At 36.8% G+C, this 24,086-nt stretch overlaps 1 protein-coding gene across 3 annotated transcripts in view; it reads right to left on the bottom strand.

The window, feature by feature from the left end:
* Positions 1–4,602: 4,602 nt before the first annotated feature.
* Positions 4,603–24,086, bottom strand: part of LOC140138900 (coatomer subunit beta-like) — a 30,429-nt gene continuing 10,945 nt past the window's right edge. For 2 of the 3 annotated variants that reach the window (XM_072160683.1, XM_072160684.1), the window contains exons 7-24: positions 23,861–23,953; positions 22,592–22,729; positions 21,456–21,683; positions 20,083–20,229; positions 19,605–19,750; positions 19,113–19,261; positions 18,666–18,774; positions 17,679–17,871; positions 16,922–17,077; positions 16,432–16,524; positions 15,644–15,733; positions 13,442–13,586; positions 11,066–11,185; positions 10,081–10,226; positions 8,409–8,498; positions 7,517–7,672; positions 6,663–6,727; positions 4,603–5,337 (exon numbers count right to left, since the gene is read on the bottom strand). In XM_072160683.1, the coding sequence (XP_072016784.1) occupies positions 5,295–5,337; positions 6,663–6,727; positions 7,517–7,672; positions 8,409–8,498; positions 10,081–10,226; positions 11,066–11,185; positions 13,442–13,586; positions 15,644–15,733; positions 16,432–16,524; positions 16,922–17,077; positions 17,679–17,871; positions 18,666–18,774; positions 19,113–19,261; positions 19,605–19,750; positions 20,083–20,229; positions 21,456–21,683; positions 22,592–22,729; positions 23,861–23,953 (2,307 nt within the window). In that variant the 3' untranslated portion in view covers positions 4,603–5,294. Of the gene's footprint in view, positions 5,338–6,662; positions 6,728–7,516; positions 7,673–8,408; positions 8,499–10,080; positions 10,227–10,298; positions 10,415–11,065; positions 11,186–13,441; positions 13,587–15,643; positions 15,734–16,431; positions 16,525–16,921; positions 17,078–17,678; positions 17,872–18,665; positions 18,775–19,112; positions 19,262–19,604; positions 19,751–20,082; positions 20,230–21,455; positions 21,684–22,591; positions 22,730–23,860; positions 23,954–24,086 lie in introns of those variants that run through there. The other variant, XM_072160685.1, reaches the window with a different exon arrangement.

The following is a 24,086-nucleotide window of genomic DNA, read 5'->3' as shown; positions in this document are numbered from 1 at the left end:
ATGTTATAAAATTCTCTGGCCAGAACTTCATGTGGAGCAAATTAAATATCTTTTTATTTGGTATATAAATTGTTTATGACTCAACTCCTGTATATTGATATAATAAATGCTATGAAATACTGAAGAATTTGTGCTGTGTAGTATCTATCTATGATCAAGGCAAAGCTGTCTCAACTTGGGAGTGCTTATGGAGTTTTAACATTGCCCCACCCCCTGCAATTCCCCTAACCCTAATAAGTACTGCAGTCACTCTCAATAAAGAAAGATTATTATTATTATTATTATAAAGTAACGCTCTATCACATACGAGAAGGCATGCAACACTGGTGTGATTGTTAGAACATGTACGATCGAACGATCAGCCTCTATGAATATGCAAGAATTCACAGCATACAAAGCACAGGAACTTTGACTCTTGAAACAAATTCATCAGGATCGTTCATAGTTCATTAAAGTAAAAAGGTTCTTTTTCAGATCCAAATAAACTGGTACTCACTCAGAAATATTTTAATTTCTATCAGGAATCTAGAAAACATCTAGAAACACCACAACAGAGTGATCAAGATTCCTGATAGGAATTGAAATATTTCTGAGTGAGTACCAGATTATTTGGATCTGAAAAAGAACTTTTCCTACTTTAAGGAACTTTGGCTGTTTCCAAATATACAACAGGGCAAGAAACAGGACCCTAAAATTAGCCCCATACAGTTAAAAAGAGACCACCAGAAATATGTTCAAAAAACAAAAATGGGATATGTGTACAAGATTTTTGGTGTGTTTTTTTTAAAACACTAGTTTGATGATCCCATAGGTATATTTAAACAGAGAAGTGACATGGGACCGTTGGTTGCCTGCTCATGCAAATCGCCATAGTAGTGTGATGTCAAAATTGATCTTACTGTGTTTGGATCAAAAATGATCACAATGGGTTGCTGACAGGTGTGCAAACCAAGTGTGAAGCACTAAGATGTGACATACATGTATTCACTACAACAAAGAATGACTGGCAACCCTGCCCTGGCCCAAAGTGCGTCTCAATGGCCCCTTCAACACGGTTGTTGTGTGCCCGTACGTCCTCTCTTTTTGCTCCTTGCCATGCCCATGACGCATGCGCACCAACCACCCCCCCTCTCCAGCTTGTGCTCAACATCAGGTGTTACAAAATGCTATGGCCTGGGCGCCTTCCCTTCAGGAGGGTGCTTATACACCTTTTCCGTAATTGCCCACCTTTCACCTTAGATGGGGTAAACATCAATGTCACATGACAAAAAATATCGAAGGCGAGGGCAAATTCCATGTTTACCCCATCCACTGCGAAAGGTGGGCAATTACGGAAAAGGTCTATACCTACCAACATTGAAAACCTAGAAAACACGAGTCCAATTCGCTACTTGCATGGTTCCGCCACTATGCACTGTGGGGGGAGAGCCTCAAATTGTTGGCAGCATACATTGAACCAGTCATATAATATTCTGTGTAAGGTTACGTAATTCTTCCTTTCATGTATGCTGCCAGTTCAAGGCTCTCTCGCACATAGTGCATAATGACAGAACCATGCAAGTAGCGAATAATATGGACTGATCAATAGCAGGGGTTTTAAGCCATTAAAGTCATAATGTACGATCTTATAATATAAATTTGGTTAATTTTTTTCAAACCTGATTTTTTCGCATATTTGTAATGTTTACACATGTCACAACTTGCACCTAAATGGAATCAGCCAAATTTGCTGTGATTGTAGGTAAAACAGAGCTATAGAACTGCGTGTTAAACGGCCAAAATAACAAGCAGTGTTTACCTCGTTATTTCAGCTGAAAATGGACAGAAACCATTCCTGATTATTATTACTAGTGTTATTTCAGCATTTTGAGTATATAATGACAAATTTAAAATTTGAAGGAAATCGTACATTAAAGGCCCTTTCAGTGATTTCACAGGAACATTAAAAAAATGGAAATTTGTCAGAGTTGCTTAGAAATAAAGAATAAGTCTACAGAATTTCATTAAACCACTTTTCCCTGAATACATCGACAAATTAGTCAAAAACAGAAGTTTTAGAAAGGTTTTCTACTTCAACTCAGATCGACTCGAGAAAATCGAGATTTTTAGTACAGTCGCCACCAATCGACTGGAAAAACTTCCAGTGTTTCTAACACGGGGGAAGTAGAGTCTAAATTGATTTAAAACAGTCGTTTAATTTTTGTAGTAGAAAACAAAATAAGCAATTAAAGGTCAGTTAGGTCACCGATGCAAACTAACGGTCAATTCAAATATGAAAAACAGTTAAAATTGTGTATTTTGTTTAAAATAGTAGGTACAGATGAAATAACTAGTAGAAACAAAACGCAACGCGTGTAGGTAAGTGGAGAGTGAGCTTCTTTCGATCTCGAGTCGGACTTTTTGTACTGTCAGTATCAAAAGTCCAGAATCATGCAAATGCTTTATTTTGTCTAAAATACACGGCTTTCGACCGAACCACTAGCAGGCTATGTTAGCACATCTATGCCAATTACAAAGGTACCAAAATCTGAATTTTGATGATTTTTACGATCGTCCGGATGAGCAAATCACTGAATGGGCCTTTAAGCCTTTAAAGGAAGTGTCCGGTAATCACAACATTAAGCCTTATATGTTAGAAAAATAATTATCAAGCACGAATCACATGGTTTTATTTCAAACAAACTCATATTAATCATAAAAGCGAATAAAACAGCCATCTCTCAACACGCGATATTCAAAATTCGCCGAAATTGTCTCGAGCAGTGGCGTCCACATAGTTCAATGAAGCCTGTCGACAAATGAGCACAAATAACCACGGCGTCACTGCTCTAGAACATTTCGGGCGCTGAATTTTGAATATCGCGTGTTGAGAGACGGCTGTTTTATTAGTTTTATGGTTAATATGAGTTTGATTGAAATAAAACCATGCGATTCGTGCTTGATAATTATTTTTCTAACATATAAGACCTAATGTTGTGATTGCCGGACACTTCCTTTAAGTGCCCAAAACAAGCTATTTTGATAGGGTTTTTCCAATGTACCAAAATAAAATACAAAACTTACAAAAAAAAATTGTTTTTAATATGCAAAGTGATCATTTGCGTTCATGTCGTACTGTACCAATGATTTCAAAATGGATACAAATTCAATGCATTTTGAAATCATTAATAGAGTATGACATGAACACAAATGATCACTTTGCATATTAAAAACAATTTTTTTTGTTAAGTCAACCATGAATAATCCTGGGCAGGGACACTCCAAAACCTAAAAAATATATATTTTGGGGTTTAAAACCACCTTTAAAACCACCCTTAGGCCATTGGGTTTACCTTTGACACTTTATGCACTAGACTGACCGTGCCTGGAAAAATTAGGGTCTTCACTACACTTCAGGGTTGGCGATGTTTTTGATTTTTTTTTTAAATCAAAAAAATCGATTTATTTGATTTAAATCAGATTTTTTTGATTTAAATCGATTTTTTTAATTCCAAGAACTGCTATACCCCATGATAAAGTCAAAAGAGACCAGTGGAATGCTAGACATTTGCACAATCCTATCATGTATTACAAAAAGTCAAAACACATTTTCAGATGTGAAAATTTCACAGAAAAAATTTGGTAAAATCATGGGAAAAAACCCATTCTGCACCTTGAAAATGATTTTTTTAGCAATAGATAAAATGACATCATATGTATTTAATTGTACCCACAAGGTGTAGAAGCATTACAAATGAAGTAAAACAGTCAATTCAAGGAAGAAATTAACTTAAATTTATCAAAAATGGTAAAAATTGAACAAGTTGATTTAAATCAGTGATTTTTTCAAAAAAATCATTTGATTTAAATCGCGCGCCAACTCTGCTACACTTATTACAAATCACACTGACAAGGCAAATTTGATATCGTATTAGCCATGATTTATTAGGGACTTTTCTAAAGCATACATCAATTATGAGTAACTTAAGAACCCAGCAAACATAACATTTTCAAAAGGGCACAAAGGTTCCTAGAATGGGCTATAAATTCAAATTGAGTCACCCATTCAGGTAAACCCATTTGAAATTTGCACTGTGAGGAAGATTAAAGTGTGTCTCCCATTGGAGTGTATGGATTTCAACTGTAATAGCCCAATCATACATAGCAAGTATGTATGAATCTCTGATTCCATTCACACATAGTAACCAAAAGAGTGTACCTCCTACATTTATCGGCAAGCCCAAAATCAAACAATAATTTGCGTCTTGGGTGCTACAAAGGTTTGCATGTGTAACATTTAGCTTGCATTATTGGCACGAACAAATTAATTACATTAATTAATTACATTAATTAATTAATTAATTAATTCAATTACTTTAATTGAAGTATACCATGCGCAATTGCGCATGGTAAAATGATCCGCAGACTCACTATTTTTGCCCTCCATGAGTGACACACAAATGACAGAGTGTTGGCTATCTTTGTACAAAACAGGCAAGAACCCAGATAACCATGCCCTGTTTGAGTTTGATCACGAGGGTGTATTGTAATATTGATTTTCATAAGGAAAGTGGCAAAATAACAGGCCACAAGCAAAGCTGACCCTTAAGCTGCATTCTAATGTATATTATACTTAAGATTTATTTTATTGGTCAACACCCTACAATACAAGACATATAGCATACTATGATTTATAATTGTTCAGTACAACAAGCTATATTGAAGAAGAGTTGTCTTCAGCAGGGGTGTGATTCAAAGCTTGTGAAATATCCTGAAAGTAGTAGAAAATGCTGAAAAACAGTGTGACATTGGGCTAAAATGCCCCCCAAACAGGCTGAAAATCAATAAAATGATGTTCAATTTGGCCAAACAAATTCCAGTAAATCAGGAACAATGCTGAAGAATCACACCCCTGCTTCAGTAATACATTTTTAACTATTCTTTGCTTTGGCTACATTGTCCTGGCTCATTAATATTCCAGCATAAGTATTATGTCTCTGGGGTAAACAGTCACCACAATAGTAATAACAATTCACTGCAGAATAGTTAATATTTTACCTTTCTATTTCACTGTTTTTCTTTTCTCTATTATTACAATATGAGAATGAGAAACTAGAAGCAAGAGTCTTTTATAGTATCATCCCTTTGCTAACCTATATCAAATTTAAAGGTACCAGATACCTTTCACGCTTCCCATTATTCAAATTCCCCTTTTTCCTTACATGCCACAATGTCGTAAGGATCCCCTTCTGCAAGAGAAATGTTGTGATTTACGACAAGTCGGGATCCATCGCCAGTATAGCCCTAGTTCCCGTTCAAACACCTGTTGTACTGATGTTGAGACGGTGCGTTTCAAATCTGTGATCATGGATGACAATTATGCAATGGGTTGTGTTATAGTATGGCATTGTGTTCTATATAGTGTGCAGTGGACCTTTATATTTGGAGTCACTTTGATCGTATTTATAATAAATTTGCTGAATTCTCAGCACATCATTTATGACATATATATATATATATATTACCACAATGGTTACTGTTTTTAGTGAACCAAAATTACCGCCAATAACATTCCCTGAAATGTCAAATGACCTTGGCCATATACTGCAAAGCAGTGTTGTATATATACCCAATTACAGGATATTATACGGTTTTGTGTTTATAGTGCATTCCTCTTAAGAATAAAAAAATCAAGAATAGCAACAAAATTCATGCGCCAGAGGTCGTGTTGTTCTTAAGTTTAAGCTAAGGTCAAAAATATACTTTTATTACTTGGAAACCACACAACCAATACAGTAAAATAATACTTTTCACCCTGCTAAGCTGTGATTAAGGGCTGGGGTATGAGCGTTTGGACAGTATTTATTTTGGGACATTAGAGCACATCAGACATATCGAATTGCATTCTGAATACGAAGAATGTCATTCTGATATCAAATAATTTTGATTTTTGAAATTCGCAATTTAATACACATTTTATGGCAAATCATTAAAATTGATATTTTGATATTTAACAGTACTTGAAGTAAACTTTATAAATCTGATGATTTATACTTAAAGTGTATTTAAGGGGGATGAAAAGCCGACGATCAATTGAAAATTTTGACCTTTGGTATTGAAGATATGGATTTTTTCCCAAAACACCAACAAAAATTAGGTCTTTTGGGAAAAAATCCATATCTTCAATATGAAAGGTCAAAATTTTCAATTGACCGTCGACTTTTCCTCCCTGCTACATACACTTTAAGAATATATCATTAGATTTATATAATTTACCGAGGACTGTATTATATCAAAAATTTGAAAATATCAAATTTTTATAATTTGTCATAAAATTTGTATTATATTGTGATTTTCAAAAATGAAAATTATTTGATATCAGAAAGACATGCTTCAGTATTCAGAATGCAATTCGACAGGTCTGGGGTGCTCTCAGGTCCCACAAAAAATACTGTCGAAACGCCATAAACGCTCATTTTAGATCCCTTAAATAAAATGTAAACTTTTAAAACCTAATATCTCCCTCGTGGTCACCATGTTGTAGGTTTTTACGAATCAACCACTAAGTATATTTTTCATTTAATTTCTTTTGATAATTTAGCAATATTTATACTACTTAGTATATTCTTTCTAATAATTCTATGTGGATATATTGGCGGTCTTAGATGTAATTCAGTGTTTACTTTGGACCAGAAGTGTCCTTCTTCTGACTAACGTTGATCTTATCTCCAAGACTCAGTGCCATACCCTGTAAAATGAAAATAAAACAAATAAATACATTTTAGTAGAAGACAACACACTTTAGTAAGATAATTATGTCAGTGATTGAGTTTCAAGGCGCGTGAGTGCAATCACACACCATCGCATACCTTAAATCGCCTGTCTTATTTAGTTCAATTTATAGCACACCTGTCCGAGTGCAATTTAATAGCACACCTGACAAGCCCGCCTTGTCATTTTCAAGTGTGATTTTTGTAGCACGCCTGTTAGCTTCAAAACTCATCCCTATGTGGCAAGTCTCTTATCTAAACTGATTATTCACTCTGTGTTGGAGAATTTAGTATTCTTCTTCCGATTAGCACTGATCTTGCACACCCATATCAATCTTCTGTTATCATTTTGTTAGCACACATATTGACACCCACATGTGAGTCAACAAAATTTTCTGAGAGATGATGGAAAGACATGTGGTTGTCAAGTTTTCCATTTTCTAAAGCGGCAAATTCTGTATTCTTTTGTGATGAAAATGGTCAACTTTCTATTTTCTTTCAAGGCCATGAAACAGATGAAAAACTGTTACGTTTGTACACTACATCAGTCATATGAATCAACAACTTGTCTCCATCATGTTGAGAATCTTCCCGAAATTTTTCTTTTAAAACTTTTTTCATAATTTTTCAGTTGTATTTTTTTCAATAGCAAAAAGGCTGTTTCTATTCTTTTTCCGTTAATTTTTTCCATTTTCTGTGATACGGAAAACTTGCCACTCTAACATATGGGGTACCCCATGGTTCTATCCTAGGTCCCACTTACTCACCTGACTCTTGGCTCTTATACGTATGTGTCCTGTCACAGGTGCATCAGGGGCTGCACTCGCTGGCTTCTCAACGCTCACATTGGCCAATGCGTCTTCACCAAAGATGGATCTGGCATACAGATTGGCTGCCATGAACCCACACTCACCAGACAAAGCCTGCAAAATTGAACAAGAAATTCATTTAAAAGTCAAGTGTCTGGTATAGATAGATGGCTGAATGAAATTCTGTATATTTTTTGGACTTAAACCTGAAGAGGTGCGTCAAAAAGGCAAATAAAAATGCACATTGAAGTTTGCAGTAATACTCCATTATCCACTGATATAGGAGAATATACTGGATGTATGTGTAATCTGACATGTCAACTGGATCATGCCTTCATGAGTCCTTAACCACATTCAAAATGATCGCAATAAATGGGATATCAAAATGATTGGTACCCCTTAATTTTGATGTTTATTGAAAAGCCTGCATCTTTCAAATACAACACTGGATACTCTTGAAATGTCCAGAATGTATAGTTTATGACTTGTTTTACAATTAATCTACAAATTATTTTCATCTTATGGTGAATTTCGATGTGTCAGGCTCATCAATTATCAATGAAAACTGATGGGTATCAATCATTTTGATACAGCTTGTACAAAGTCTATGGCATACAATATCATTCACAAAGGTGCCAGTTGCCAGCCAGAGCATAGGTTAAACACAATACACCATAGAGCTTTGTAATTCAGATGATGCATTGTGGCTTATACCGGTGCTCGCACAAATTTGAAGTACATTGTTCAGAGTTGTGAACATAAGATAAATAATGATGCTTTCAAAATCACTACTCTTAACATTTACATTTTGTAACTTAAAATAAAATAATACTAATAGCATACCACTCACCTTTTCTGGGGTAAGACATCTCATATTAGTGGCTTGCAAGATATGCTTCAGGTAGGCATGTAACTCATGGATATTGGTATTAACAGTCACCTACAAAGAAGTAAATATAATGAGATATTGAACATATTAATTATGTGTGCTTCACTTTTCATTACCAGCACATTTTAAAAATCTATTCTCAAATTAACGTGGCTGTGTACTCTAGACATCGTTTCTTTTGCGAAATTGAGCTTTTTTGAAATGTATTTACTTTGTTATGTTTTTTATAAATACAAGGAAAGAAAATCCAGATTTGTTAACTCCAACTGCTCTATTTTATGGATTTTATTTCACTATTTCACTCGTTTCCGCAATTCAAAAGGAAAGAAAATCTTTGTTGTACCATCGGGGTACACGCGCGCAACAACGCATTGCGTTTTGTAGTCGCGCAATTTGTTAACGCACAGATACGCTACGCACACGCATAGCGCTTATCTGCATGCGTGGCGCATCTTATGGAAGCACCACGGAAGCACTGATTTCATAAAAACCTAGCGGTCAAATGGCTCCGTTTTAGCTGATAAAATGTGAATTTTTTCAAGTTCTTTCCCCCGATTTAAACACCAAGATATGAATAGATTTCGCCCAAACTTCTCAAGGGGCTGTGGATTTACCAGATGTTCACGTAATGTAAGGTAGAAAAATGAGAACTGCCGCATTCTCCTGTGAGCTTCGATCAAAGTGCAAAATGTGACCACTTTAAACTTCAACGGCCTTTATTTAAATGTTCATTTTCTCTGTAAAATGACGATTTAGGTACACGATAACTCAATAAATACAGCATCTATAGGTAAGCAATTATGCTCATCATAAAAAGCATGATCGGCTTAAGAAACGGTTTTCTCATTTTTTTATATTTTGGTTTATTTCCGATTTTAGGCATCATTTTGTGCAAATAGGCGTTTTTGAATTCTAAAAAGTTCATTTTGATGCTTTATATGGTCAATATCTCATAAAATAAGGCTAATATCAAAAAACTATAAAAAAATGTTTTTGGCATGGTGCCTCAAGATTAAGAAAAAAAAGATTCATTGATGTCTTGCCTTTATAAAACTGTATACTTTTATATGTCTTACGTGAATAATTACAAAATTATGGCACTTTTACTACATGCATGTCTGAGAGTACACAGCTACCTTAAAGGGTGGCACAAGTAGTCTGAGCATGGATTCTAGGTTCTAGCTCCCTAATTACATCTGGGTAGGGTGAGGCAAGTGATACAAAGCATCTTGGCCCAGTTAACATCAAGTAAAAACTGCACCACCATGTCATATCATAGCTTAATGGAAGCATGCATACCTGTTGCGTGTGAGCGCAAATATTTGTCATCCCTGGAACTTGTGTGCGTATACATATTTACATGTTAAATTTATTATTTTGGAGGAAGCGGCTATTGCCGTTTTATTAGAGAAATCATGTATCTTCTAATAATGTTGAGTGGCCAAGACTAACTAACATTCCTCATGAAATAATCATGTGAATTAGACTATCTTTAGCTTGTTTTCATTGTTGAAGGGGATTCAATCATGTTTCACAGTTGTTCATCACCGTTTAACAATTCACGCCCCCGGCACGTCACACGCACACGACGTGACTGAATCGCTAAATGACCCATGTATCCCTATAATCTTACCTTATTTTCCCATTCAAACTCTGCCCACATGGATCTAAACTCTGCATCAGTACAGCTAGCTGGGATGATGTAATCCATAATGTCAATATGGATGTCATTTAGGACTACTACACTGCGATCATTGGCTGCACCAGACACATCATACACTGTCAACAGAAATACACACAAGTATAATGTCAATATGGATGTCATTTAAGACTACTACACTGCGATCATTGGCTGCACCAGACACATCATACACTGTCAACAGAAATACACACAAGTATAATGTCAATATGGATGTCATTTAGGACTACTACACTACGATCATTGGCTGCACCAGACACATCATACACTGTCAACAGAAATACACACAAGTATAATATCAATATGGATGTCATTTAAGACTACTACACTGCGATCATTGGCTGCACCAGACACATCATACACTGTCAACAGAAATACACACAAGTATAATATCAATATGGATGTCATTTAAGACTACTACACTGCGATCATTGGCTGCACCAGACACATCATACACTGTCAACAGAAATACACACAAGTATAATGTCAATATGGATGTCATTTAAGACTACTACACCGCGATCATTGGCTGCACCAGACACATCATACACTGTCAACAGAAATACACACAAGTATAATATCAATATGGATGTCATTTAAGACTACTACACTGCGATCATTGGCTGCACCGGATACATCATACACTGTCAACAGAAATACACACAATTAAGTATGTTAAAGTTTCCGGCGTACAGCCAAAATGGTTCACTGAAGGTTCGCCTTTGCTAGAGCCTTCAATATTAAGTGTGTTAGTGTAAAGTGGTGTAATAAATAGGTGTCAAGGGGTGGTCAATTCAGGCATGGTTGTAAAATAGATTAAATCAATTTTTGGTGTCAAAGCAGTGTGTATAAGCTACAGACTTTTATGGGTCTTAACTGAGAAAGATGCATGAAATGAGAGAAACAAGCAAAATCTTACCTATATTTCCAAAGATGATTCCATTCTCAGTAGATGCTACTTTGACATTGGCCTTGATGTTACAGAAGTCATGTGGAGCAAGTGTCATTGGTTGGGGCTTCTCAACAAGTTTCAAGTCACCTAGAAAAGGGAGAAATAATTAGTATTTTACAAATATGGTCGGTAAAAAACAATGAAATAAACAAGCTTGGGGTTACAACAGTGGATATTCATTAATAATAATAATAAACTGATTGAAGAGTTAAAACTCTTTTGCATAATAGAGTAGATAAGGGCATGGATAATTTTAACCTTTCACTTGCATCTTAAAACATACGCTGTTACCGTAACCACCCGGGTATAAGCCCACCTTCAGGTATAAGCCCACCCCCTATTTTTCAAAACATTCTGGGAACAAGGGTGCACTCGGCTATAAGCCCAGTACTAAATTGTGGCTAAGTTCTTAAATCCAATCAATGCTTTTCTCTCAGTTATATCAGTTGATAATAAACATTCCCCACTTAGAATTTTAAGAAATTGACATAGATGATAGAAATTACTGGTACATTGGGCATACTAGCCCCTCCCCGGTTATAAGCCCACCCCCATTTTTGAAGTGAAATCTGCCATCTAGGGGGGTGGGCTTATACCCGAGTGGTTACGGTATTTTCATGATTTTGAGGTTTTGGGAAAGTATAATGTAATTTCATTTAAATAAATGTTTTTGCATGTTGATATTTCTGTGTCTACACATCCATTCACAAAATTCATGGAAAAAAAATCCTTCATGTAATTAAGTGTAATTGCCATTGCATTCAGTTAAAGTTACCACAGAGAAGATTATCTTACAGTTCCCACAATGCATTTCTTCCATTTCAATTTTCTGTACTGATTTGCTATCCAGTGCAACATGGGTGACAAAAAGTATCTAAATGAACAGAGCACATTCAGATCTTGCAAAAATTTGTTTATTTTTGACCATCAACCCATGTTTAGCCAATCTATTCTCAACATGAAAACAAAGGTAACCTGTACAAAGCAGGGACATACTTAGGTTTCAGTTTTCTACTGGCCCTCCGGGCCAGTGAAACAGCAAATCTACTGGCCCTGCAATAAATTTACTGGCCCAACTTTTTCAATATGTTCTACGCCAAAAAGTGCAAATAAAGATATATAATATGTTCCCATGCCCGTAAACAGAGGGCAGGTGGTGAACACCTCCTCGACAAATGCAAAAAAAAAGCCCCCTATTTTGACCCAAAAGTCCCATTCACGAGTGTAGAAAACAAAAAAATAGAGATTTTCAGTCCTTGTCGGTCAAAAAAGGTCCTAATTTTGAACAAAAGTCCACTTTTAAAAATCCTGGTTACGGACCTGCACGTTCGAATGCGACTTTTAAAGTTAGAGACTACCAGTTACCAAACTTGATACATGTTACTTGTGTGTTAACATTATTTTATTCTGTGCCACCATGGACCCTAAAAATCTTTTTCCAGGATCTATGGTGCCACTTTAATTCAAGCAAACCTGAACATTTTTAATTGTTTTGTACCCGGTACTGAACGTATTCAATATAGAGAGACTATAGTCACTAACACAAGTTCAGTCAGTAGTCCTTCCTTAATTAATAAATCTATAGTTCCAAAAGTTCACAAAAGAAAAGGTTCAAGTATGCGGTATTTGCAATATCGCTATCATCATCAGATAGAGCATGAAAGAGCTTGGAAATGGTATGTAGGCCTACATCACCGTAAAAAGCGGCCGAATATTTCCAACTTGCTTGCAACACAAGGATAAGAATAAATGGACAAAAAATCATTAAATAAAAATATAAATTACACACAGGTGACATGTGGAGCAGAAACTGTGTCCAATTATGTCCATCGCTGATTATATCTTGCCTCATATGAGTTATCAGGATCAAAAATCTAGTGGCCCACTGGGCCAGTATTGTTGGAAGTTTACTGGCCCGAGGCAAAATCAACTGGCCCCGGGCCACCGGGCCACTGCTTAAATCCGTCCCTGGTACAAAGTAATAGGAGTGACATTTGATATGAGGTGATGTATCATGTTGCAAAGGATTCTGGGAAGGGCAAGATATCTTCTCTGTGGCTACCCTATCAACTAAGCTTTTCAGTAAAACCCACAATACCTTGCGGTTAGACCCAAGATGTAGTCATTTGACGTCACGCCAGCTTGTAATGCGCCCAGTAACAATGTTCGTTAAACGATGTGCGCATCAGCGTGCCGTCAATTGACGACATCTTGGGTCTAACCGCAAGTGATTATGGGATTTACCGAAAAGGTCAATTGGCAATGTTCTAAGATCTGTCATACTGTTAGCCTGTACAAGTATATTAGTTATCAGGAGTATCCAATGTTTGCTCATATACTAACCTAAAGTAGCCAGTTCAAGAGAACAGTTCTGCAGCGTATCCGATGTCTGATTGACAATGAGTACATCTAGCACTATGTCATACTGGTTGATGTTGATGTAAGCTTCTGCGTACACTGGGTCAGAAAAGCCTGTCAACTGGGTTACCTAAAAATGGAAGGAAATATAACAGGCAAATGTGAGTGGGAATCTCAACAGGTGTGCTCTATCCATCTCTTCATCTATGTCTGGAACTATCTTCATGAGGAAATTAGGGTTTTTCATGTTGCGATATTGCAGCAAAATTGATTGCGATATCGATCATATCCCTATAAATTTTAAGACTTGGAATTGATTTGCAAGTATTCATCATAAGTGTAGTGCATTTTGCGATGCGCTCGAACGCTGTGCATGTTCGGGAATTCGGTACATCACAAGTGCTTCATTATATTTTGAAAGGTAAAATCTCACTACAAATTGCTGACTTCATTCGGCTTTCATTTGGGAGTTGATGAGTCTATAGTTTATTGTGAGGTCATTGATGAAGCAGTGAGAATTATCACATCGCGATAATTAATATTAACTCACAATATTTTCGCCTAGCGCGATATCGCACACCCAAAGGTAGACTGGCCCCAGTCTCGGTTCAGTTCCATCTCTGGATAATGTAACAATAAATATTTACATAATGCCCTATTCCTGTAACCCCCCCCCTTAGTTTTCTCAATGCCAAAAAACCCATTCCTCTTCATCCACAAATCGACGCCACTGATTACACACATAGTCAGTGCAGCAATATAGAAACATACTCGTATTATTAGTCATGTTAGTGAACGCGAAAGTACATTGAGCGCTGAATCCTCGACTGGTCCAATCTGTTTCAGATCTCACTTCCAAATATTCGTTCAACGAAGCCCGGTGATTCTGATGTCAATTACGAAAGCCCCGCCCCAGTTTCAATTCAAATATGGTAGCACAAAGCTATGACGCGGGATGTGACGCAAGATCGGATGGGACACTTGTCAACAACTGAGAGGTATTGAGCTCAAGTGGCACGCGTCTGATAGACCCATGGTACGCGCAATAATAAAAGGCAACCACTCGACTCGGACTTAGGCCGATTGTCCATATTGCGTATATTATCGCGTGCGGTTTGCAAATGTTTGCACATTATTTAGCTAGGAAGCCTTTTCAAATATCCCGCGCTGCCAAGCTGCGTTGATTGGTCGGATACAATATCGTTATTTTAGTCGCTACACAAACGTTAATGTGGTGAAAACATGGACGTGGTATATAGAAAGATTGCGTGACTCCAAATCCGAAAAGTGAACTCCCAGCATTTTGTGGGAACTGGAAGTGAAATTGCTTACAGACTGGGAGGGTCCATGTATTGGGTTGATTTTTAATGCTATGTAATCTACATTACCAGTCGTTCTCCATGGACCCGAGGGAGGGTCTAACCCAAAGGCAGAAGCAATACTGTGGCTTCCTTCAGAGGAGGCTTAAAGGCATTCCTACAATGCACTATGATTGGGAAGTTTGATCAATATAACCTAATTTTAAAGGCAAAGTCCCCATTGCCACACACACAAAATGGTAATTTTAAAACTTCAGCCAACGAGTTAATAGTTGAGACTTATAACTTATATTTGACTTTCTTACAGGAAACATTCATATTGTCCCACTGCATTAATTTTATTCATAAGTCTCAATGTTTGGAATGTTAAATAAAAGGATGAAAACACCAGATATTTGCACACAATCCCAATGCAGGGTATGGTCAACCATAGTCAACTGGGCCACATGTGTACAAAAGCCAGACATACAAGGTCAGAAACCCCATTGGGTTATGGGAATGCCTTTAAACATCCTCTGGGCTTCCTTCAAATCATATGCCAGTGATCTCCTGTAGTCTACTGCATATTGGTCCACTCATTTTGTCTTGATCACTATTTGTTAGATTTTTCATTTGTATATCAGCCTTTTAGGCAATGTTTTAGCTTCTCCGGAGACCGCAAAATCTCACGAGAATATCTCAGTAGAATACCACTTTACAGTAAGTGTTAATTCAACAACACCTTGCTAAAGGGAACTGCTTTCAGTCTGTCTGTCACACACAATTTAGCAAAGGTTAAGTCCCTGCAATTACTCCATGCATATGGCACTTTTATTTCCCCCAAACTATTACATTTCTAAGTCTCTAAATTCAACAGCATGTGACCTACCTTGCTAAGCTTGGAGGAACTGATGTCAGTGTGTTCTTTCTTGGTAGCAGTCCCCATAGTGGCTAAGGTTAAACTCAAAGTCAGTTGATCCTGAAAATGTAAAGAAAATGATTTGATGAATGCTTCAAATTGTAATTACATACAAATTTAATGTCCAAATCAGTAAATGTAACATGAATGGGGAGAATAATCCAGCAGAAAACATTGCGTATTTGTGTAATCACTGTGGACCACAATGGCCTCATCCCAATGGCATAGTTCAATAACCTCAATTAAACAATCATATTGCAAAATTTGACCTCAAGTTTCTGAGTATTAGTTTTTGTACCCAAATTTTCAAAGGTCATTCAATGAATGTGCAAATGTATTGGGGTTAAAGAACTATACCTTTATAGATGAGCATGTTGTGGATCATAGTGAATGTTCCAATTGAGCTATGAAAAGATTACATTATGAAGTCTTTTACTGCCACGGACACATTATTTGGGTGTAAAGGATAATGCATTACCCTTTATTTCTTAAATAGAGGAACAGTTGGGCCTAATAATATGTACAGAAAATCTCATCTGTCAAAGAGCTTTTTAACTTGGGCTATTCCAGTTGAAATCCATGCACCCTCTGTGGAAGACATGACCTTCACCTTCCAAACAGGGAGTGCTAATTTCAAATGGGGTTACCTGATGAATGGGTGTCTCCATTTGAAGTCTACAACCCCGTGTGGGAGATTCAGGTCATGTCTTCCATAGCGGGTGAGTGGAATGCAAATAGAATATCCCATTAGCACTTACCTCAGTGCTGCCACTGTCAGCCGTAGCCAAGAGCTGCATGAAATTAATGGGATCGTCTGCTTGTACTGAGATCACTTTCTTCTCAAACAAATCCTGCAAAAAAGTAAAAGATGCTCAGTCAAATATTATCATAGATTCATATAATCTTAGATAGCAAGATCAGAGCAAACGTTAGAAAAATATGTCAGGAGTGTAAATAATTGTGTATAATGCACAGGAGCACACTCTGCAGTGTGTAGTGCTTTCAGACGTATTCAGGTTGATGCATTTATAATTATATGCTCACATTTCCAACATTTTTAAGCTTTTAATAAATGCGTTATTACATGTTGCTCGAGAATTTGTACAAAATAATACACTTGTACTGAGATGCTGATGTGTCTATAGTATCCAAACAAAAAATAAACATATCTTTGTACACTCAGAAGGAAAGGCAAGCATTCACTGGAAGGAAATATGGTATATAATATACCATAATATACAAACATACCTTGTGAACTTCTTTTTCCTCAGCTTGTTTAGCCAACAGCATGGCATGCAGAGAACTACGGCATCCATTGCTGAAGATCTCTGACATGATGGAATGTCGCTCTGCTAACACTTTGACACAGGTCGCTATACGGTCAACATCATCATCGGTAATATTCTGTGGTAAGATACAACATGATATTGTACATTAAAACCATTGCAACCAGGATGAGCTAGCTCCCCATGTTTGGTAGGTAGACCATTATAATTAACAGTAAGTGCCTTGTCCAGGGGAATTACAAGCCAACTCAATTTTTCAAAGATAACAGAAATGACACTGCAGGAGTCAAACTCATACAGTCAAGCACTCCTGCACCCGAGTCTATTCTTTGGTTCACCTCAAGTTCAATAGTGACATTAATGCTTTTCCCCGGTTGCGCTGCAAGCGTGCCTACAAACCACCCTTGTATGCGTCAGTGCACACTCTCCACGATTAATGTTACACGCATGATTCAATATTGAGACCAGCAAAATAAACACCTATGTCACTATCAAACTTGAAGCGAACCAATGTATAGCGCCTTACTGATCGAGCTAACTGGGCTGCATTTTTCCAGACATGCTGATCGTACACAGAGTAATTTTGCCTTGTGCCCGGCATCATTCAATATAAAGTTTGCGTTTGTTTGTAAACATTCAAGCTGAAATACTCAAATTATCTTTCAATGTCAAGCTTTTACTGATAAATCATCTGCCATTTGCTCCAATAAATATCCTACCTTAGTAGCAAGTCCAGACTTGCCCAGATGCAAGATAGTAGCCATAATAAGCATAGCCTCAGCAAGGAATGCATTGCGCTTCTTCTGGTCCTCTGTGATCTCTACATATCGCAGGGCCAACTTGGTGAGCACCGTCGCCAGGCAGGCACCGGAGAAGAAATCACCTTCCATCAGGAACCCACGTAATGGAGGCCTGAATAAACAAAATATATAAGAAATAAATATAGATAAATAAATACTGATAAATGAATATAGATAAATAAATATAGATAAATGAATATAGATAAATAAATATAGATAAATAAATATAGATAAATAAATATAGATAAATAAATATAGATAAATAAATATAGATAAATAAATATATAAAAAAAATTTAAAAAGTAAGCGATTTAAAACTTCCCTCACTAAAAAGATAAATAAGTAATAATAAAATTTCAGATAATTTGAGACTTTCCTTGCTTCAATGCATTTAGAACACTCACATATTCCACATGACCACATTTCTATACATATTTTATATTGAATGATTTATGGAATGTCTCCTTTATCAATTAATTCCAAAAATTGAGATGCAGGAGGAATCTTACTAAAAATAAAATAAAAACAAAAACACAATTTTTGGGAGTTTCATTTTGGCATTTGTAACCCCATGATACTACTTGCTGAATTATCAGCCTAGGAAACTATATTGATTGGTTACAAAGAGGGCTATATCATGTATTGAGCCAATCAGAGATGTTGTATGATAGTCAGTAGGGCTGAAGGGGATTAAAACTTAAAATTGCTAAGAGTTCTAAAAGTTCTATTTTGATTGGTTACAGAGATGATTATAGCTTGTCATCAACCAACCGGAACACTGTAAGAAAGGTGGCAGTGCACACATGGTTAAGTTAATAGACAACACTTAAACAAGATTTAAGATCTAGATCATCTAGTCAGCCCCATATCAAAATTACTTTTGATAAATTGATTCATAGTTCTCACCTGTTTTCTTCACTTTTCTTTGGCTTGGCTGAACTGAGGGCGCTCTGCGTTGCGTAAGTACCCATTTCAGTTACTAGTCGCTGACTGCTTGGGCCCTGCATGGTATCATCTGAAAATATTAAGTATTATGTTGAAAAGAAGGCATTAAAAACATGACCCAGTTTGGGTTGGGGTTAGGGTAAAGTGTCAAATTTGGAAGTAGTGGCATATGACAAACATGTGACACAATCTGATCCAATCAGACAACAATGAAAATGAGATAAAGTAGGCAAAAAAACAATAAAAAAACATAGTAAGAAAATGGACATATAAAAACTTTGCAACCAAGTATGCGAAGTGACTCATTTTTTTCATTTTACAGGACATGTCAGTATGTTTTACCAAACTACACAAAACAGATTTTTGCTAAACTTGAAGATGCAGTGACATAGACAACTCCATTCTTACCTTCAGTGACCTCTCCTTTAGCTTTACGAGTCTCATCATCAACGATAGGTATCTCACCCAGGGAGGAGCGCACCTCATTCATCAAGCTCTGTATGTTGTCGATAGTAGTGCAGTACTCTCCCAGAATCCACAGGGCTGCACGGTGTATCCTATTAAATGTTATAAAATAAATTTGCAGAAATCAATTGATTTGATCACAAACTTCCTCATGGATAGAATTTGAACTGAACAATTAAAAGAACCAACAGCCAAATCTATTTAACCCCATGAGCACTACCGGCTGAATAATTGGCCTCTAAGAACTATTTTGATTGGTTGGAAAGATGACTATATCATGTATTTAGCCAATCAAAGATATGATAATATTAGTCAGTAGAACTGAAGTAGATTTTGCTTAAAATTGCTGAGAGATCTAATAGCTCTATTTTGATTGGTTAATCAGATGATTATATCAGGTAATTAACCAATCAAGGGATGGGTTTAAAAACTTACTTGACTGCCTTGATGGTAGGGAATACTTCCAGGAGCTTTTCAATGATGATGGGTTTCAGTTGCTCAAATCTCTGGATGGCTTCACGCACAAACACCAGTACATCCATGGCAGCCAACTCGTTGGTATCACTCAGGAATTCCATCAGCTGAATTCAAGAAGAAAAAAATATTCATGAAGCAACTTGTAAGAAACTTGGCCATCTAGCATTACAGGGATTCTTAAAATACTAGATCCGGGCCACGGACCAATTATAGGCTAATAAATTCATATCACTTGTTGGGAGTGAAATTATACAAAATACTGAGATGTTGATGCATCTAATGCACAAGACCCGCAGCGGGGTTGCATCAGACGCATCAATATCTCGGTACTCATTCATTATTTTGTACAATTTCTCGAGTAACAATCGAGTGAACATACCGTGTCACATGTCATAAAACACACCAAATGATGCACCTCTACTGTACTAACACTTACCAGAGGAATAACCTGCGCTGCCATATCAGGGAACTTGACACTGCAAGCGTGCAGAGTACGCACTAGAAGTTGACGGTATTTGCCGGTGTCTTCATGCTCCCCTGCATTCTCGGTCTTGGTCACTTCTTTCTTCAACACTAGAACCATCTATTGAATGAAATATTGTCAATGTAGGGATTACAATGGCTAACTGAGAAAGATGAAATAACATACATATCAAATGATGAAATCAGGAGAGCACTGATGAACATGAAGAAAGGGAAGGTACCAAGTGAAGATGAAATACCATATTTTGTATACACCCCTCCCTTTTCTTTTTCATCAATTTTAAGCGTTTATTACGACAATATTTCTTCTTTGATTATTTTTTTCCTGCTACATTAATTGCAGTTTCTGTGATGACATTCACAATTTAGCCAGGCTGATGTGTCCAGTTTTATAAAATAAGTTTGGTTACCATTTCCTTAGCTACCGCCTGTAGCCAAAACCCCTTGCTCAGAACAAAACAAGTTGGCGATAGACAATTTTTTCAGTTTCCTGACCAACCCCTGTTAGAACCTCCTTTCTGCCTTTAATCTCTCTAGACCTCTGAACTATTACGAATATACTATAACGTACAATTTATTTCATGTCAAGGTTTTTTTTTAAATGGTGTCAATTTTGGATCAATCTTATGGTATTGTTTCCATTTTGAAACCAAATTTTTGATTGCAATCTATTTAAAGACCACACTCCCCCTGTGGAATAGTTTTAAAATATCTTCCACAGGGAGAGTATGAATTCAAATGGAATTAGCCCATTAAGCAACTCTCATTTGAAACTCGCCGTCCCTCAGTGGACTATCCAGGTTGAATCTTTCTCAAAGGGTGTATGCAGGGATGTAAGTAACCCTGAAGAAAAAATACGGAAAATTGGGGGAAAGCTCGTAAATTTGGCCTAAAAAACCCCAAAATGGGCTGAAAATAAAAGAAATTGCGTAAATCTGGACTACAAAATAACTGAATTCTGTAAAAATACAAAAAACTTACATCCTTGGGTGTATGAAATTAAAATGGAGAGTGTCCATCCCATTTGAAATCCATACTCCCCCTGTGAAAGATATTTCCAAAATCTTCCACAGGGGAGGGTGGACTTCAAATGGAATATTCTGTAACACATGCGATGTATGTGTGCATGCAAGTTTTGTGAATTGTGAAATTTTCATGCTCATATTTCTTTTTCCCATAGGCTTCTAAGAAAATGTATCAATTTGCTTTACAGTACCGTATACTGACTTGGCACAACAACAATGCCAGGCAGGATGCATACTCAATGTTTCCCATACATGGTATTCTCGGTATGATAATATCCCACACTAAAGCCATCTTCCTTACCTCTCCTACGTTTCTGGATGTAACCAAATCCATAGCCAAATCCAGTGTCTTGCGTCTCACTTCCAAGTCAGAGGCGGACAGGACACGTAGGATGTCCATGACAAGATCCTGTAGGACCTTCTCATGGGTGGGGTCCTCTTTGAGGCCAATGAGTCGATCCAGCACAATAAGTTTGACATTGTTGTCACTTTCCTTGATGATTAGTTCTATATAGCAGGATGCTGCAGCCTGTGGAATATGAACAAAAATCAAGATATATTACCAGCTTTTACTTTTGAAAATACAAACACTATGTGCCAAGACAGTCTCATTTTCAATGGCATAGCCATTCACCAATCACAGCTGAAAAGTTGACCTCAAAGTTGTGGAGTATGAGTTTTATTATACCCAATACAATCAAAGGTGCTTCTATGAGTGCATAAGCACATTGGGATTAAAGACACATGAGATCCTACACCCCTCTCCTGTGGAAAGTAGGAGAGCTATCACATAATTAGGGGAATTATTTAAAATGAACAAACAAAAAAAACACCTGCCAGAGCTACACATCACTCTCCTGAGGAAGTTAAGGAGAGCTTTTAGAATTTAAGTGAGTGATTGAACTTGGTTGCCTGAGCCAGAGCCAATATTTAGTTACTGGGTACATGTATCGGTAAGGACTGTAAGATTTTATTTTCCCATGTCCAAAATACCATACAAGCCCCTCTATACTTGAAATTGTGCATGTGTGTATTTTAAGGGTCAATGGCATTGTAATTATTTTGCTCTGACAAATTACCCAAAACAATCACCATTCACCAGTAAGTGGTACTAGATCATTCATGTCTACTTAAAAGCTATATACGCATTGTGCATGTTGAAGTATTGCCTACAACCGTATGCCACTTAAGTCCAAAGGTACAATTGCCTGAATTCACAAAAGGGTTTGCCACTCACACTTGGTGTACAAACAGGTACTGCACCCAACTCACTGAATGCTCATGCCCATATATATTGCATCATTAGCATTAAATGTGCTACAGTTCATAACAGGAATTATGAACTAGTTTCTTGGAGCTTACAACGTTTGCCAGGAATTTTCCTATGTAGCTTTAAATAGATAACAATATGCTAGATTCAACTGCTTGCTTTCTTACCTTGATAGCCGTTGGGGCACTAGATAGTGTGACCAGTGTGCCAGCAGCCTCATACCTCACAGCAGGACTGGATGATTGCAGAAGATTGTATATGCAACGGATGAACCGTGCCCTCTCAGATGGGTTGACATGACATACCTGAGGGTTTACGAAATGATACACAAATGACAAAGATATAAAAGACTTGCTATTTAGATACTCACAGGTTTGTCTATAAGGCAAAAAAAAATTGTTGTGTTGCCCTCAACCGCCCAACCCTAAATCATGAAAAATCAGGGTCGGCATTTTTTTTTTTTTTTTTGGATGATTTTTACAGATTTGTTTACAAAATCAATGTTTATCACTTAAAATTAATATTTTATTGAAAGACTAGTCTTTAATTGATGTCTAACAGGTATCCAGAAGTCAAAATTGACAAATGTCCCCTAATTGAAGAAGCATTATTTAATATTTGAGGGATTTTTAAAAAATGAAGGTTTGAAAAAGAAAAAAAAAAGAAATCCGACCGTCCAACCCACCTTTCCCATTTTCCCACTTGAGGGCAACACAGCAATATTTATTTTTTTGGCCTAATTATCCTTTCTCCATACAAAGTTTTATACTTCAATATAACCATAAAAAATTTACAAAAGGTAATTTTCAAAATGGGGCAAACGGAAGGATCGCAACAGTGTTTTAGGGGGCCTATAACATCACCTCCGTAGCTGGAGCCAGACCTCAACCAAGGCAATGGACAACACTGCCTGCCCAGTCTACAAATCCATCATTAATTCACATAACTCTGGTTCATCCTGTGAGCCACTTGACTAACTTTACTTGTTCAAGTCCAATGGATGTGGTGACAAAATATCAATGAAGTCAATATTTTGTCAAGAAGGCCGTCTTAAAATTCCTTTCACACATTTACACACACTTCAAGATCAGCCCGTTCAATTAGGCTGATGTTGTAATATTTAAACTCTACATTAAGGTCAACATATTATCTTTCCATACAGCTACTGCTGATTCTCACATCTTGCTCAAATTGACTTACTATCTAGCAACATACTATACACTGAAGGGGAAAACTGATGCATTTCACTAACACTTTGACGTATTGCAAGTCCTTTAAACTCCAATGCCATCATAATTCTAACATGTTACGTAAATGCTACGGAAGTGTTCCAATGGACTTGGGAGTTACAATGTATTTAGGGCTTATGATGCATCATAAGTGTAGGTGAAAGGCACCTCTGGTTTCACATCACTTTGCCTGTCATGTGACCCTACCTTGTAGACGAGCTCTACGATGACCAGCTGTAGAATATCACCAAAAGTGTTGATCTGATCTATGCAGGTACTCAAGTACTCCAATGCTCGCTCCTGAAATATATATTATAATATGCATATTAGCATTGAAACAAGATACTTTGTTAGGTCACCAAATATTAATCTGGGCTTCTAGTGGTTACAAATATGGGGCTGTGAGACTACCTTGGAACAAGGTTTTACATCT

The sequence above is a fragment of the Amphiura filiformis genome, chromosome 18, assembly GCF_039555335.1.
Source record: "Amphiura filiformis chromosome 18, Afil_fr2py, whole genome shotgun sequence".
Classification (NCBI taxonomy): Eukaryota; Metazoa; Echinodermata; class Ophiuroidea; order Amphilepidida; family Amphiuridae; genus Amphiura; species Amphiura filiformis.
This window is presented reverse-complemented; position numbering and strand designations above follow the sequence as displayed.